At 42.0% G+C, this 18,132-nt stretch overlaps 1 protein-coding gene across 1 annotated transcript in view; it reads left to right on the top strand.

Moving 5' to 3' along the window:
• The window catches only part of ngfrb (nerve growth factor receptor b), a 184,334-nt gene extending 167,082 nt beyond the window's left edge, over positions 1–17,252 (top strand). Inside the window, exon 6 of the mRNA XM_072561733.1 lies at positions 14,997–17,252. Within this exon, the coding sequence (XP_072417834.1) occupies positions 14,997–15,301 (305 nt within the window). The 3' untranslated portion in view covers positions 15,302–17,252. The remainder of the gene's footprint in view (positions 1–14,996) is intronic.
• Positions 17,253–18,132: the final 880 nt, after the last annotated feature.

Genomic DNA, 18,132 nt, shown 5'->3' with positions numbered 1-18,132 from the left:
TGGCTAGTTTCCTGCCTGTCAGCCCAACGTAATGTTCGTTGCAGTCCTTGCAGGATATTTTGTATATGACCTTTTTTCTGCTGGTTGTTGGTACGGGGTCCTTTAAATTCATCAGGAGATGTTTCAGTGCAGTGGTAGGTTTGTGGGCCATCATGATGCCTAGGGGCTGAGTAGTCTGGTTGTCATCCCTAAGATGTCTTTAATGTATGGTAGTGTGGCTAGAGTCTCTGGGTGTGTTGTGTCTTCTTGTTTAGGTTGTTGTGCAGGATTCACCGGACTGCGCTTATCAAGTGCCCATTGTTTGTGAATACGTTGTATAGATGTTTTTCCTCAGTTTCTCGTAGTTCCTGGGTGCTGCAGTGAGTTGTGGCTCATTTAAATAATGTCCTGATGCAGCTCTGTTTTTGGGTGTTGGGATGATTACTAATGTAGTTGAGTATCTCGTCTACATGTGTGGCTTTCCTGTAGATGCTGGTCTGCAGCTCTCCATTGGCTTTGCATTCTACCATGATATCTAGGAAGGGGAGTCTGCTGTTGTTCTCTTCCTCTTTGGTGAACTTTACACCAGTCACCCTGTCATACATTAAAGACATCTCAGAGATGAGGACCAGACTACTCGGCCTCTCGGCATCATGGTAGCCCACAAGCCTACCACCACGCTGAAGCAACTCCTGATGAATTTAAAGGACCCTGCACCAACAACCAGCAGAACAAATGTCATATACAAGGACCGCAACAAACATTACATTGGACAGCCTGGCAGGAAACTAGCCACCAGGATATATGAACACCAACTAGCCACCAAAGGACATGACTAACTATCACTCATATCTGTACACACAGACGAAAAGGGACACAAGTTCGACTGGGACAATACATTCATCCTGGGACAGGCGAAACAAAGACACGCAAGGGAATTCCTAGAGGCCTGGTATTCAAACCAGAATCCCACTAACAAACATATAGATTTGGACCCCATTTACCAACCTCGGGGAAAAAGAACCAGAAGTGATATCATCCACCACAAACAGACCAAGTCAGATAAATAGCAAGTGTGACAGAGCACTAGTGCTTCAGTGGAGGCTCACTGATGATGTTACCTAGCATGGTGATGAAACGTCTGAGAACAAATCCACTAGCTCAGTGAGCAAACTTACAACCTGATCCACAACCTGAGCTACAAATCTTCTCCAAAATCGCATCCGTCCTGGATGGTTAAGAAGTAATTTTGACAGCTCCTCAGAATTCTTGTTGCAAGCTTGATTTGTTTATTGTGACTGCTCCTCACATTACAACTCATTCAAACTATTTCTGACAATACTGCAATATATTTTCTTTAATAATCGCTGGAAGGACTGACATTTGACACACAATATATCCCTTCAAACACACAGGCGCATTGGTACTCAGTTTTGTTATTTGGAACTTTAAACAAAAATCATTTAATTGCTGTGACAGAAAACCACATTCAGAGCAAGAGTATTCATTCAGCTCTATGCAGCACTGATGCTCAGCAGCAAACACAAGTGACTTGACATCAGATATGTGGTCAGCGTGATTTCTGGGACTACTATTGATCAGCTTTTCATAGCACTGTTTCATATGATTGGCCTTCTTTTTCCCTTCTGATTTCTTTTGGCTTTCCAAACAGATTGCATGGCTGTGATAGGAAGATAAGGGATGACAAGTACATCATTAGCTGGTCATGTTGCTTCCACCATTGGGTGTGGGCCAGGTTTGATGGACCATCTGTTTTTCCCTGCCTGCCAATAAAAAGAAACATTCCTTTTCCTTAAAAATACAACAATGGCTAATTTTTCTCATGCTCTTCCTCCAGTTAATGTATAATATCCCCTCAATTCACTTCTGGTCAGCCTCCTATCTCTGTCTTGCATAAACGTGTGCTCATCCAAAGTTCTGCTACCCAAATTTCTCTCCACAGTTGCTGCTAGACTACTGAGATTTTCCAGCAATTTCTGCTTTTGTTTGTGTAAGTTGTTGTACTGCTTATTTGATTAAGGATCCAATCAATTTTTTACAAACCCACCGACTCCCACAGCTACCTGGATTATACCTCTTCCCACCCTACCTCTTGCAAAAATGCCATCCCGTATTCCCAATTCCTCCGCCTCCACCGGATCTGCTCCCAGGAGGACCACTTCCACCACAGAACACACCAGATGGCCTCCTTCTTTAGAGACCGCAATTTCCCTTCACGTGCTTAAAGATGCCCTCCAATGCATCTCGTCTACATCCCGCACCTCCGCCCTCAGACCCCCACCCCTCCAACCGTAACAAGGACAGAACGCCCCTGGTGCTCACCTTCCACCCTACCAACCTTCGCATAAACCAAATCATCCACCGACATTTCCGCCACCTCCAAACAGACCCCACTACCAGGGATATATTTCCCTCCCCACCCCTTTCCGCCTTCCGCAAAGACCGTTCCCTCCGTGACTACCTGGTCAGGTCCACGCCCCCAAACAACCCACCCTCCAATCCTGGCACTTTCCACTGCCACCACAGGAACTGTAAAACCTGCACCCACACCTCCTCCCTCACCTCTATCCAAGGCCCTAAAGGAGCCTTCCACATCCATCAAAGTTTTACTTGCACATCCACTAATATCATTTATTGTATCCGTTGCTCCCGATGCGGTCTCCTCTACATTGGGGAGACTGGGCGCCTCCTAGCAGAGCGCTTTAGGGAACATCTCCGGGACACCCACACCAATCAACCACACTGCCCCGTGGCCCAACATTTCAACTCCCCCTCCCACTCTGCTGAGGACATAGAGGTCCTGGGCCTCTTTCACCGCTGCTCCCTCACCACCAGACGCCTGGAGGAAGAACGCTTCATCTTCCGCCTCAGAACATTTCAACCCCTGGGGAGCAATGTGGACTTCAACAGTTTCCTCATTTCCCCTTCCCCCACCTCACCCTAGTTCTAAACTTCCAGCTCAGTAACTGTCCCCATGACTAGTCCGGACTTGTCCTACCTGCCTATCTCCTTTTCCACCTATCCACTCCACCTTCTCCTCCCTGACCTATCACCTTCATCCCCTCCTCTACTCACCCATTGTACTGTATGCTACTTTCTCCCCACCCCCACCCTCCTCTAGCTTATCTCTCCAAGCTTCAGGCTCACTGCCTTTATTCCCGATGAAGAGCTTTTGCCCGAAACGTCGATTTCGAAGCTACTTGGATGCTGCCTGAACTGCTGTGCTCTTCCAGCACCACTAATCCAGAATCATTGGGAAAAGGTTTAGTGAAGAATAAAGCAGACAATTGTGAGATCCATAGCTTTACATCTGTAAAGAGCTGCAGACAGAAATTAATGCATCTTTTTTGGAGAGAATAACATTAAAAGAAGAAATGAGGAATGGATAGTAGAAGACTTTAGCAGATTAATAAATTTGGAGATTGAACAAAAGGGCAGCACAGTGGCTCAATGGTTAGCACTGCTGCCTCACAGCACACAAGGAGACCAGGTTTGATTCCAGCCTCGAGCGACTGTCTGTATGGAGTTTGCACATTAGAGTTATAGAGTCATAGAGATGTACAGCATGGAAACAGACCCTTCAGTCCAACCCCTACATGCCGACCGGATACCCCAACCCAATCTAGTCTTACCTGCTAGAACCCAGCCCATATCCCTCCAAACCTTTCCTAATCATATACCCATCCAAATGCCTCTTAAATGTTGCAATTGTACCACTTCTTCTGGCAAACATCAAAGGCAGTAACTGTGCAGGTTCTCTCTTTTTCTCTCTCTCTCTCTCCTGCAATGACCTCATCATGTGCTTCCTTTGTCTGTTCTTCTCCCTTTTAAAACTGCTGTTCTCTCTGCATTTGTATGGGTTTCCTCCGGGTGCTCCGGTTTCCTACCACAGTCCAAAGACGTGCAGGTCAGGTGAATTGGCTATGCTAAATTGCTCATAGTGTTCAGGGATGTGTAGGTTAGGTGTATTAGTCAGGGGGAATGGGTCTGGGAGGGATACTCTTTGGAGGGTCAGTATGGACTTGTTGGGCCAAATGGCCTTTTTCCCCACTTTAGGGATTCTATGAACAAACTCAGACACAGTGGGCCGAATGACCACCTTCTGCACTGTGTTGTTTTATGATTCTGTGAACACGAATGAAGCAACAAACAAGATTTGAAATCAGAAGAAATGTTCAATTTCTCACAGATTTATGAAAATGCTGAATATACTAAAATAGTCATGTGTTAAATTAGAATTGAGACAGCAATTTGCACATTAGCACTTGCTGTTGTCTTTCTCATTTTTATGCAGCAATTTCTGTCATAAGCAAAGAGGTAACCAATCAAATAATCACTTTTGGTGATATTGGTTGAAGGAGTATTAGCTGAGGTAATGTGTTCTAATCTCTGATGCGGGATTTGAACACTGTTTATGGGCATACTGCTAGCATTAAATCAATGAGAAAATTTAGATGAGAAAATTGCAGGTATGATGAAAAAGTGCTTTGCAATACCTTGACCAAATATAACTTGACCAAAAATAAGTTTGATTCTGGGAGTGCAAACTGCCAGTGTGAACTTATGCAATGAATTAAGCGTTGTTTAACAAATTCTCCAATATAATAGAGTCAGATGTTGACTTGCAGACAATTAAATCACAAAAAATAGATCAAACAATGACATTAAGAAAAGTGGTTACTCTGAAAAGTCTTCCGACTGATGTTACTTCATTTAACATTTCTCATGATTTAACATTGCAGAGGGTACATTTTCGAAGATACACCTGAAAATAAGGAATCGATTTTAAAATTCACTTTGGCTATGTGACAGTTACCGAACTTCAAAAGTTAGTTAGGAATGATTTGAAATGATTTGAGCTGTCTCAATGTGAAAAGACACTATAAATTGTGCTTTGATATTGCTTTTCAAATGGTGCTTTAATACCTCACTCATGTCACCATTCCCACCACAAGTTTTAGATCACAAACCATCTGTACCTAGTGTCACAGAGCTTAAAATGCTCTCTCCAGATAAATGTTTCCATTCAAAGTCTCTAGTCTAATTCTGTTGTTGTTAAACATTTTCACAATTCAAGTGAACAAAATGTTCAATTTCCTGCTCTTATGCATTAATTGAGTCGTATTGATAATATAAATTAGTTTCTTAAGCTTGCAGCAACCCTTCTCTCCTTCATGTACTTGAAAGAAGAACTGCTCCCTCTTCCATGAGGACAACCTCTATTACTGTCCTGCTTTGAGAGTCCCCCCCAGTGTGTAAAATTGGACAGGAGGGCCTCCCTCTATCTTCCATCTCTTGGCCAATTCAGGGAAACCACTTTTGGCTGACTTTCACCCTCACAACGAGTTGCTACGGTCCCCATACAATTCTGAAATCAGGTTTTCTTTTTGAAACCCAAAATCCTTGTTCTCGATTATGTTCTGGAGCGGGAACATAAATGAAGAAGCGACGGGGAACGGAAATCATTATTCACCTCTGGATGCCAACATTTAACCAGAATTGCAGTGTTTTTAATGTGGAAAAAATTGAATGCTCTGTCCCTTTAAGGGAAACAAAATGACACACAAATATCCAGTCTGTCAGCTGATAATGCAGTACAAGACATGCATTTTACACTGTGCCAATGTGAGCGGAAGTGCATTGTGCATTAATGTGCTCAGTAAAAGCCATGAATAGCTTAAATTATGGCAACACTTCTTAATGTACTGAAGACACCTACCCAGTGTTTCACATATGCTCAGCGGCTGTGTGAAAGGTGTATTGGAGTATCATGTCAAATGCTTCTTATAGTGAGTTCCTCGGGAGAACTGGGTTTGTTGGGGGGTGGAGGAGTGGGTGATGGAAGAAATTTTCCATTTGCTCTGGCATTTTTGTCCCCTAGTAACAGTCTTTGCTGCAGAGTCGCACTGAGTTTAGCAATAAGGAATCTGCTTCTTAAAGCTGCTTTCCATCTGCTACCTCAATGGATATTTTATCACATTTGGCTTATACAGATATCCATCTGGCCATAGCAGATTGGGTCTTTGTGAGTTTATTTAGGACCACCCAGTTTTACGAGCCTAGACATTTATAGTTAGATATCCAGTGACAATGGATTCCAAAGGATTTGTCACTAAAGAGGCACAGACTTATAGCCACACCTACAAATCCCTTTCAACACCCAATGTTTCTTTATTTCTCATTGAATGTCATAGCAATTAAACTTGTATTTAGTCTGTCTAAACCAGACCAGATGTGTGCCAAATCTCCCAACGTACTTGGCAAATAGAGTTCCCCATTTTGTCCTGAAAACATACAGCCAGACAGCTGCCCTGAAGTGAGGGAGGTGGTGGTATAATGGTCACACCACTGGACTCATCATCCTGAGCCCCAGATAAATGCTCTTGGGGCATATTTTCAAATCCAACCAAGGCAGATGATGACATTTGAATTCAATTTTAAAATGCCTGAAATTAAAAAAGTGATTGTCCCACCTGGCTTGCTAATAAAATATTTTAATAATAATATCCAGCCTTCACCTGGTCTGGTGGACAAGTGACTCTAGACCCATAGCAATGTGGTTGACTACTAACTGCCCTTGGGTCAATTTAGGATGGGCAATGAATGCTTACCTCACCCATGTCCCAGGAATGAATTAAACCAAACTGTAGGACAAGATCAGCTTCTTGCTTCATGTATGCATTTCAGTTTGCATACTCTGTTTTCTTTTGCTGCACTTGTATTGCAATTAATTCTCCTTCCCGAGTCCATGTGTACATGATGCTTGTTGTGCCAGATTGTGAAAGAAGCAAGAACAGGCGCTCCACAATCTGCCTTGTAGGGAGATAATGAAAAGGCATCATCATGATGCCAAGCATTCAGAAGGTGGTTATGAAATTATAGTTATGACATATTAGAAAATGCATAAGTGATTAAAACACATTAACCCACCTGCATACATTTACCATCCATGCAAGTAAGTTGTCCTATTTGCATACCTTTGCCTCATTCCAACATCTATTTAATCTCTTTTCCTTCACTCACTTATTAAATCTCCTTTTTTAATTTTGGCCCAGCTTTTAACTTTAACAATAATCCTAGAAGTGCATTCCACAACCTCACGACTTGCTGTGCTGGATAGGCAAAGCTATCCCATCAGTAAAATTGAAGGTCATTGCTATCTTGTATGGAAACAGGGACTTTGGTTTAGAGGTGGCATGATAAAAGTTGTTTGCTTGTATATTCCTCATAATAAGTTGGAAAGCAACAGTGAAGCTTAGTATTAAGCATCGTACTTAAAGATGAGTGATAGAAGAAAACAATAATCTGTAATTCCTGAAGCATGTAAGTTATTTTTATAATCAATAAATCAAAACGGAGAGAATACATTGATGGCATTTCTTGAAATTGGCAGTGACTAAGAAGTACCAAACTTTTCTCGAGGTGATTTGTCCCAGAATTTCATCTGATGATACAAAAGGAAATGTAGGTACATTGCCAGCATGTAGAACAGAATTTAAATGATTGCATGTTCTTCTGGTGCAGACATCAGAAAAGATATAGCAGGCGTTTTATGTGCTACAATGTTCAGGAGAGAAAGGGAAGCAAAGAATTAGTACTGAATTTCCATTTCATTGCAATTACTTTTTGAGTCTGATTAATGATTTTCTTCTATTCTTCTTCTTAGTGTAGTTCAGAGTTTTAAAAGAATGTAATTAGAAGTTAAAAAATCACACAACACCAGGTTATAGTCCAACAGGTTTATTTGGAAGCACTAGCTTTCGGAGCACCGCTCCTTCATCAGGTGGTAGTGGAGGTTAAGATCATGCTCACAGAATTTATAGCCAAAGGAGTCCAGTGTCATGGAGCTGTGAAACAGTAAACAATCTTGATTAAAACTTTCATCTTTTATAATGGGATATGCTGGTTTCTATGTAAATCCCAGAACTTCTTTCAAATTACCTTCTCAAGATAGCTCAGCTTTTTAAAGTTAAAAATCACACAACACCAAGTTATAGTCCGACAGGTTTAATTGGAAGCACTAGCTTTCGGAGTGTTGCTCCTTCATCAGGTGGTAGTGGAGGACACAATTATAAGGCACAGAATTTATAGCAAAAGTTTACAGTGTGATGGAACTGAAATTATACATTGAAAAATACCTTGATTGTTTGTTGAATCTTTCATCTGTTTGAATACCATGATATTTTCACTTCTTTCATGTGTAAATCACAAAACTGTTTTTTAAAAGTTACATTCTCAGTTAATTGTAACAATTGGTGTTAGCTAGACAATATGTTGAAGGGGCTAACACCCACTATCATGGTATGTGAACAGATGAAAGACTCAACAAACAATCAAGGTATTTTTCATTGTATCATTTCAGTTACATCACACTGTAAACATTTGCTATAAATTCTGTGTCTTACAATTGTATCCTCCACAACCACTCGATGAAGGGGCAGCGCTCTGAAAGCTAGTGCTTCCAATTAAACCTGTCGGACTAAAACCTGGTGTTGTGTGATTTTTAACTTTGTGCACCCCAGTCAAACATCGGCATCTCCAAATCATGACAGCTTTTTAAACAATAGGTGTGAAGTCTGTCTGTGTCCCAATGCTATGCCAGACTAACAAATCCTCTGTATAGTTTTACAGAGTTTTACATGGATTCATGCAGTTTTTGGGAAATATTGAATGTAATTCTGCAAAAACACATTCACCCCATAAGCTTATATGTGTGCACATGTAGGAGTGACGGATTGAGTGTGTGTGTGAGTATGAGTGCACATGATAGAGTGTGTGTAAGCTTGGGTAAGTGTGTGCGCCAGTGTGGTAGAGTGTGGTGTGTGTGTGTGTGTGTGTGTGTGTGTGTGTGTGTGTGTGTGTGGTGCAGTGGGGTCACCTATAGTGTGACATGAACCCAAGGTCCAGGTTGACGCCATTCCCATGGGTACCAGACTTCAACCTCTGCTCAGCCACCCTGAGTTGTTGATTGTCCCAAAGTCCACCTTGGAGGATAGTCACCGGAGGGTCCCTCTGGAGGGCCGCTGCCCTGGGCTTGACATGTCTACTCAAACTGTCAGGAAATATGTGAATGTCAAATTCATCAGCCGCGCCCATAAGGTAGAGAGAAACATCACCCGATCACAACGCAACACTATCCATGGTATCAAAACCAATTGCAACATCGTCATCAAACCAGCAGATAAAGAAGGAGCCATCATCATTCAGAATAGCACAGATTACTGCAAGGAAGTAGACTGACAACTGAACAACCTGGAACACTACAGGCAACTACAAGCCAATGCGATCAAGAAGCACACCCGTGAAATAAACACATTGATCAGGGCTTTGGATCCAGTCCTTCAGAGTTTCCTACCTGCCCTCGTCCCATGTACTTCTCGCGTAGGCGACTTCTACTGCCTTGCGAAGATACACAAAGCCAACACACCAGGACTTCCCATCGTATCAGGCAATGGGACCCTGTGTGAGAACCTCTCTGGCCACGTCAAAGGTGTCTTGAAACCCATTGTACAGGGGACCCTTAGCTTCTGTCATGACACTACAGATTTCTTACAAAAACTCAGCCCCATGGACCAGTCGAACCAGGAACATTCCATGTCACAATGGACCTTTCAGCACTCTACACCAGCAACCCCCACAATGATGGCATCGTGGTAACAACCTCAGTACTCAACACCAACAACTGTCAATCTCTGAGCACCATCCTACAACTCATCCACTTTATCCTCGTCCACAACATTTTCACCTTTGTCAACCAGTTCGTCATCCAGACACATGGAACAGCCATGGGGACCAAATTTGCACCCCAATATGCCAACATTTTCATGCACAGGTTTGAATAAGACTTATTCTTTATGCAGGACTTCCAACCAATACTATATACACCAGATACATTGGTGACATTTTCTTCCCCTGGACCCATGGTGAAACATCACTGAAACAACTACACAGTGATATCAATGAGTTTCATCCCACCGTCGGACTTACCATGGACTACTCTTTAGTATCTGTCTCATTTTTGGACACATGCATCTCTGCACCTCACTCTACCGTAAACCCATGGATAACCTCATGATGCTACACTTCTTGAGTGTCCACCCAAAACATATTAAAACAGCCATTCCCTATGGACAAGCCCTCTGCATACACAGGATCTGTTTGGATGAGGAAGAATGTGACGGACACTTGGAAGTGCTTAAGGATGCCCTCATAAGAACAGGGTATGATACTCAACTCATTGACCGCCAGTTCCGATGTGCCACAGCAAGAAACTGTAATGACTTCCTCAGGAGGCAGACACAGGCTGCAACAGACAAGTTATCCTTCATTGTCCACTACTTCTTGAGAGCCAAATGACTTCGCAGCCTGCAACACATTGTCGATGAGGATGAGCACCTCGCCAAGACTTTGCTGCGCCTCCACTTTAAACAACCATCAAACCTTTAACAGATCATGATTCATAGCAAACTGCCTGGCTTTCAGGACAACAATACCATACTACCCTGCCACAGCATCCACTGCAAGATGTGTCAGGTTATCAACACGGGTGACACCATTTTACGTGGGTACACTTCCCACCATTTATGTGGCAAGTACTCATGTGACTCGGCCAACATGATCTATCTCATACGCTGCAGGCAAGGATGCCCTGAGGCATGGTACATTGGCGAGACTGAGCAGAGGCTACGGCATCAGATGAATGGACACCGCGCAGGATGTTCCCTCCCAGTTGGGGGGCACTTCAGTAGTCCGAGACATTCAGCCTCAGACCTTCAGGTGACCATCCTCCAAGACGGACTTCAGGACAGGCAACAACACAGAGTGGCCGAGCAGAAGCTGATATCAAAGTTCAGTATCCATGGTAATGGCCTCAACCAGACCTACAGGTGACCCCACTGCACGCACACACCTACACATACCCACACACGCGCAGACCCTCCTTCACACACAAGCTATCACTCATATGCACCCACATGCACCCTCTGCACTCACACCAACACATACACCCTCTCACACATACCCCATCACGCTCACCCACACTTAACCAAGCTTACACACACACATACACTCTATCGCGTACACTCACGCCCACATGTACACACCCACACACACACACACACTCAATCTATCACTCCTGCATGTGTACACATATAAGCTAATGGGGCGAATTTGCTTTTGCAGAATTACATTCTATTTTTCCCAAAAACTGCATGAATCCATGTAAAACTCTGTAAAACTCTGTTTGTCAGTCTGGCATAGCGTCGGGACTCAGACAGACTTCATACCTATTGTTTAAAAAGCGGAACTACCTTGAGAATGTAATTTAAAAGAAGTACTGGGATTTACGTAATCAAAGAACAGAAATCAGCATATCCAATTTTAAAAGATGAAAGTTTTAATCTAAGATTGTTTCCTGTATCACAACTCCATGACACTGGACTCCTTTGGCTATAAATTCAGTGAACATGACCTTAACCTTCACAATGAAGGAGGAGCGCTCCGAAAGCTAGTGCTTCCAAATAAACCTGTTGGATTATAACCTGGTGTTGTGTGATTTTTAACTTTGTTCACCCCAGTCCAACACCAGCATCTCCAAGTAATTAGAAGTGAAAGACAAGACATTGTCACTTTTCTTTGATGTAAACTTCCAAACACAAGACTTGTCCAACCTGGATGGACAGGGACAGCAGGTGCTAAATTTCCCACCTAGCTATATACATATTGACATAGAACTGCTCCATCATGCCTTATTGTTGGTGTTGAAAAATGTGGTGCTGGAAAAACACAGCAGGCCAGGCAGCTTCCGAGGAACAGGAGAATTGACGTTTCGGGCATAAGAAGAAGGGCTTATGCCTGAAACGTCGATTCTCCTGCTCCTCGGATGCTGCCTGGCCTGCTGTGTTTTTCCAGCACCACATTTTTCAACTCTGGTACTCCAGCATCTGCAGTCCTCACCTTCTCCTTACTGTTGGTGTGTCAAAAACCTGGAACTGCCTTCCTGTCATCTCTCTGGGTGTGCATGTACCACACAGGCTGCAGTGGTTCAAGAACACGGTTTAACACCATCTTCTCAAGAACATTCAGTGTGGGTAATAAATGGTGGTCTGGCTGCTGATTCCCACATCCCGTGAATGAATAAAAACAAAATGATACACACTATTTGACATTGTAATTAACAAAATAATTGCCTGTTTGACATTCTGTGAAACTGTCCTTATTATAGTTCTGACCCCTTCAATTGATAATAATGCATTTCCTGGAAAAATTGGATCATGCTGATTAAATGCGATTTAAATTGTTGTGCTGTCTTTTTGCTCTATAATCATCAAGTGCCTACTGCATGCCAACACATGTAATGAAGCACTGAAAACAGATGGCCTGCTCTGACCTCTTAACGGGTTACTTGCTAATATAAAATGAACTGTCAGATGTGAGCAAGCTGTTGTCAATATTCAGCTGAGAAGTGGCTTATTAAGTAGTACATTGAGGCTTCCAATGTGTGGGCCTCAAAGCCAGGCAGTCCAGTCAGGATGCTCTTACCTTGTTCCTAAACTGGCATGAGAATGATTCCCGTGGGATCCTGTTCTGCCACAGTTGCGCTTGTGGAGAGGGGGAGGGTGGGGATACTTGGATTGGCGAAATTTTGAATGGCCCGATTTCTCTTTAAACCTGATGTATTGGAAGTTTAACTGCACAACATCAAACCTGCAGTTTGTTTTAAAATTCATTCTAACTCGTGCAGACATTTGTTGCTTATCTATAGTTGCCTTTAAGCTGAAAGTTTTAGAAGGTCTTTCCAGGAGGCAGTTAATCCGGTGTGGAGTCATGTGTGTAAGCCTTCCAGATCAGAATGACAAGTTTTCTTTCCTAAAAGGACGTCTGTGAACCAGATAGGTTTTCACAGCAATTGATAATAACTGTGTGGTCACCATTATTTGTTTTGAATTATCGATTGTATTAATGGACTCCAAATTCCATCAATAACCCTAATGGGATGTGAACCCATACCCTCATAGCATTTACCTGGGCCGTTAGATTACCAATTCAGTGTCAATACCGTGTCCACCTGAATATTTCAAAGCCTGGTTGGAGACAGATACATTTTAACAATTTGGCCTCAAGCCTCATGCCAATAGGGATAAAGTAAATTTAATGGTCCATTCAGAAGAAGAGTCACTGGATTGGAAAAGTTAACTCTGTTTTCTCTCCACAGCTGCTACCAGACCAGCTGAGTTGTTCCATGAATTTCTATTTTCAATTCTGATTTCCAGCATCCACAGTTCTTTTGGTTGTTTTTGTTTGGCAGTAAAGTTTAACCTTCCTTAAATATGATGCAATAATGGAAAATAAGACAGTATGTTAAGAACTGAAACCATGTGGGTGATTTGAAATGGGGTTACAGTTATACATTTTTCTGCTTTCCCTTCCCTTTGACTTTAAATGAATAAATCTCCATTACATTATTGGCCACAGATAATTGACCCACAACAGGTGTAACTGTCAGTGCTCAATACAGCTCAAATTCATTTACTCATTAAATAGACAATAAAAAGTAGTAACCAAATTGCAGGAATGTCTTTGGTTGTCCACATTCATTATTTTTTGCTGTATTTACAAGATCAGACTGTGAGATTTGGATTTATTTTCAGCATGCTTTAATCAAGACACCATCCCATTTCGAGTTTTGGAGGGTTACAGCATGGAAACAGACCCTTCAGCCCAACTTGTCCATGCCACCCAGTTTTCCCAATTTATCGAGTCCCATTTGCTTCCATTTAGTTCATATCCCTGTGTACCTATCCCATCCACGTACCTGTCCAAACATTTCTTAAATGAAAAAATTGTATTCGCCTCCACCACTACTGCTGGCAGCCTGTTCCAGACACTCGCCACCCCTGTGTGAAAGAAATTACCCCTCGAGACCCTTTCAATCTCTCCCCCTCACCCTAAACCTATGTCCTATAGTTTGAGACTCCCCTACCATGGGGAGTAAAGTTATGGATTCTGAGATTACTTTATAGCTACCCTGTCTTTGAAGGATCAATTGAAGTATCAGATCTTGCCTCTTTATATGAAGCAACTTCAACTGCCCATCCCTGTCATTCGCTGGTTTTACTTCCTGAGCGCCTGTTACGGGTGAACCTCACTAACCTGTTTTTGGTCCCACTCTGCCCATCTACCGCTGCCAATAAATGAACAACCTGCACACTTCCCTTTGTAATGTTTGCTTGTTCATGGAACGAAGCCCTTGCTACCTACAATCAATGCCGGGAAGCTATGCGCATGCCTCATATTGGGTGAAAATTGTTGAAATCTGAAAGTAATGAATATTGAATTTTATAAATATTCGTAGATTTAAAGTGATTGATTCGATTTGAAGTAATAGCTTCAAAAAGAAATATTCACAATGTTGACACATCCTGGTCTGCTGGTCTTTTGCTGCTTATTGATGTCTTAAATGTTTGATTTGAACAGTTAGTCTCTTAAAACACTGAAGTGATTAGGTTAGATTCCCTACTGTGTGAAAACAGGCCCTTTGGCCCAACAAGTCCACACTGACCTTCTGGAAAGTAACCCACCCAGTCCCATTTCCCTCTGACTAATGCACCTAACACTACGGGGCAATTTAGCACAGCCAATTCACCCGACCTACACATCTTTGGACTGTGAGAGGAAGCCAGAGCAAACCCATGCAGACACAAGGAAAATAGACAGTCGCCTGAGGCTGGAATTGAACTTGGGACCCTGGTGCTATGAGGCAGCAGTGCTAACCACTGAGCCACCATGCCACCCCCAAGTTAAGGAGTAACCTCTTTGATAGTGTATTTATGAGAGATAGTGTTTTTTTTTCATTCATTCACTTATCCCCTGCATCAGCTGTTTCTAACAGCTGCAAGGTGTTTAAACTTATATGAAAAGATGTGCTGAGATATCTTCATTATTGTTGTTATTTGATGGTCTCTCTCTCTCTCTCTTTCTCTGTGTTCTGTCTGTAGCCGCCCGAGCTGAGCCAATCCTTTACACTGCTCTCCCTCCACACAAGCAGGAGGAGGTAGAGCAGCTGCTGAATAATTCTGAGGAGGATGCTGAATGGTGTAACCTGGCTGGTTTGCTGGGATATAATGAGGAACATATAGACACTTTCAAACAGGAAGAACACCCAGTGCGTGCCCTCCTCTCCGACTGGGCAGCCAAGGACTCTGCCACCACGGACGCACTTTGCACTGCCCTACGGAAACTGAAAAGGGATGACATCGTCGAAACCCTCAACAGTGAACCCACAGCCACGTCCGCCGTGTGAGAGTGAATGAGTCAGCAACAGCCTTAATTCTCCTGACTGTTCCTTTTGAAATTGGAAACAAAAGAGTGGATTTTATAGAATGTCTGAAGGAAAAGGGTGTTCAGTCCTATGCTTAAGGAACACCCTTATGTGCACTGATGCATAACTTTCAGTATTGTCCTGCCTTCTCCCCTTTACAAAGTGACTGTGTGCTGCAGAAGCAGAAAGCGCTTTCATGTTATAATGTCAAATTTTGTCTTTTCTGTAACCACTAGAGGAAAAAAAACAACGCCACGCATACATTTTCAAATGGGCCAAGTTTTATTAAACCCGAGTGCTAAATAAGCCATATGTGTAAATGTCAAAGCATGGACATTGTATGTTGTGCTTCAGCACTCTTTACTGAACAGAAAAGTATGTTATAAGTCTTGTATATTGTTAGCAGCCCCCTCTGCATGTATCCAAATAGTGTTTGTGTAACTAATTCTAGCGTAGTCCAAAATACTAGAGATGTTCTGGCTAATCCTTAGCCGAGTATGTTTGTGTGTCTTTTCACTGTGAGGTCTCTGAAACCTTAGACGTATTAATTTTATCTGAAAAGGCAATGCAACATGACTTTGGAATTTTTAACAATATCTAACTGCTTGTGATTCCGTACCAAGAACGGAAATGGCCAGGACAATTTTAATCCCAGTGTTAATAAGGCACGAGACATCTTTGCAATGTGGTTCAATTGTGAAGAGAAATGATAATAATCAAAATTACTAGAGTTGGGGGACCCAACTTGATGGCTAGGGAGGACAATGTGATTTTATTATTACAAAATTGGCCCACTCATTCCTTGAAACCTTTCGGCTGTTTCGACAAAAGGTAGAACTGAAACAGATGGGAATATTTTTTTCATTCCAAGGTCAGATACAATGTTAATTTCTAAGTAATTTGTATTTTCTGAATATGAATCTGTAATTAAAATTTCTGAAAGATTAAGTAGGTTTAGCACTTGACAGAATTAGTGACTGTTCCTGATTCTAGGCCAATAGAAGGCTCATGACCAACATCGCTTTTCATTAAGGAACAATGTTTACTTTTGTGTTGTTATTTTAAAGTAGTTGAGAAATGCCAGTGTGGCTATCCCTGTGAGTGTGTAAGCTATTGTGCATCACTTAGATATTAATAAGTGGCTTTGTCACTTTTGCCAATGCACCATTTTAATATTCAAACCATATATAGCTGTAAAATGTGAGTCCTGTGACCAAAAGTGGATTTTATTAGTATTTGGGTGTACTTGGACATTAGTATTCAGAATCAAGCTCACAGGGCTTTCATTGTAAATTCAGTGCCTAATGGAGACCCAAGTCTTCATGGAGATATCCTTTGGAATAAGGAAGCCAACTACTCTCGTTAGTTTGTGTGGCCTATGTGTAACCTCAGTCTCCTAGTCAATGTGCCCCCTGACATGACCTAAAGGCCATTCAGTTGTATCAGAAATCTTCTCAGGGCAACTAAGGATAGGCAGGAAATGTTGGGCTTAGAGATGATGTCCCCATCTTGAGAGATTTTGAATCTGTGATGCATCTAGGTTGGAGGAGAATTTTTCAATCTATGCTTGTATGAGAGCGTTGGACTCTTTCACTGGCTGGACATTCGTCTTTGGTTATACTTGGGAAAGCCACATGTGGCAGGATGCAAAGCTATAGCTAAGAGACACCATTAAGCTACCAGATTCTTTTAGAAGAATCCTAGAAGCGAAAAGTGTGTACAGATGTCAGGGAACCAAATGCAGGTTAAAAGGTGTTAATGTTGACTGCTAAAAAGAGCTGCACCTTTTCTGAAAACATTCTTAATTTCTGCAAATTAGTTGTTAAATATTTCATGCCAAGTGTCCATTGCCATGTTAAAAAAATGTATGATTTTCTTTAGATTGCTGAATGTCAAATCTTTTACTAATTAATAAAGTTAACAGTATTATAAAGCTAGTTTATTGGAATTTTTATTACAGAAATAAATTGGCACCCTGTGTAAAATCAAGTTTTTATTTTGCTCAAATATTCGCTTTTATTCATTTTTCTTCTGTCAGTGTAGTTCTGTGGTGAGGCTTGTCGCTCATAAAATAACTCCACAGAGGCCAGTATCCTGTCACCTCGTCATCCTTAATGGACACACAGTCAGCATTTATGGAATTCCAGAAGATCATTTCTTCAGTCTGTCAGACACTGGGGAAATGCTGAACTGACTTGCAAAGGTTGTTGTCCATGGAAAGGACAAAGCAGGACATTACCAGTGGTATTCCCTTGATTCGCACAATACATTTTGATACTCAGCAACTTCAAGTAGAGATTCAGAGCGTCCAAGACTGATTTTCTAGTGATAGCAATTACTGGTTGATCGTCTGTGCTGACTGCTCACTGTACCGTCAAGGCAGCAGTAAGAATGAGAAAGCAGATCTTTTAAATGCTCTTTTTGACATATGCAACCTCATGATAGTCACATCTGCATATCTCTGAGGCACAAAACACAATGTACATCACTACTTCAGTTTGTATTCCTGCTCAATTCACACAATTTTAACCAGCCTAACTTCAAACTTATTGACCCTCTATTTCTTAACCAGAAATTGCAAAATGAATGATAGCATTTCCTTGACAGTGAGGCTCCTTTCGTTGGCTATCGTTATACTGAAAGCACAAGACTATTGTCTTAAACTCGACAAGGCCAAGCTACATTTCAAGAGGAAACCCTTTGCAACACCTGATTTACTCCCTCATCTCTTTCAGGTTTATTAGGTCTGAATGCTTCTAATATTACTGACATGAATGAATTTTCTTTTTGTCCCTACCATTTTGTTGCTTCAT

This window comes from Chiloscyllium punctatum, chromosome 42 (assembly GCF_047496795.1).
Source record: "Chiloscyllium punctatum isolate Juve2018m chromosome 42, sChiPun1.3, whole genome shotgun sequence".
Lineage (NCBI taxonomy): Eukaryota > Metazoa > Chordata > Chondrichthyes > Orectolobiformes > Hemiscylliidae > Chiloscyllium > Chiloscyllium punctatum.
This window is presented reverse-complemented; position numbering and strand designations above follow the sequence as displayed.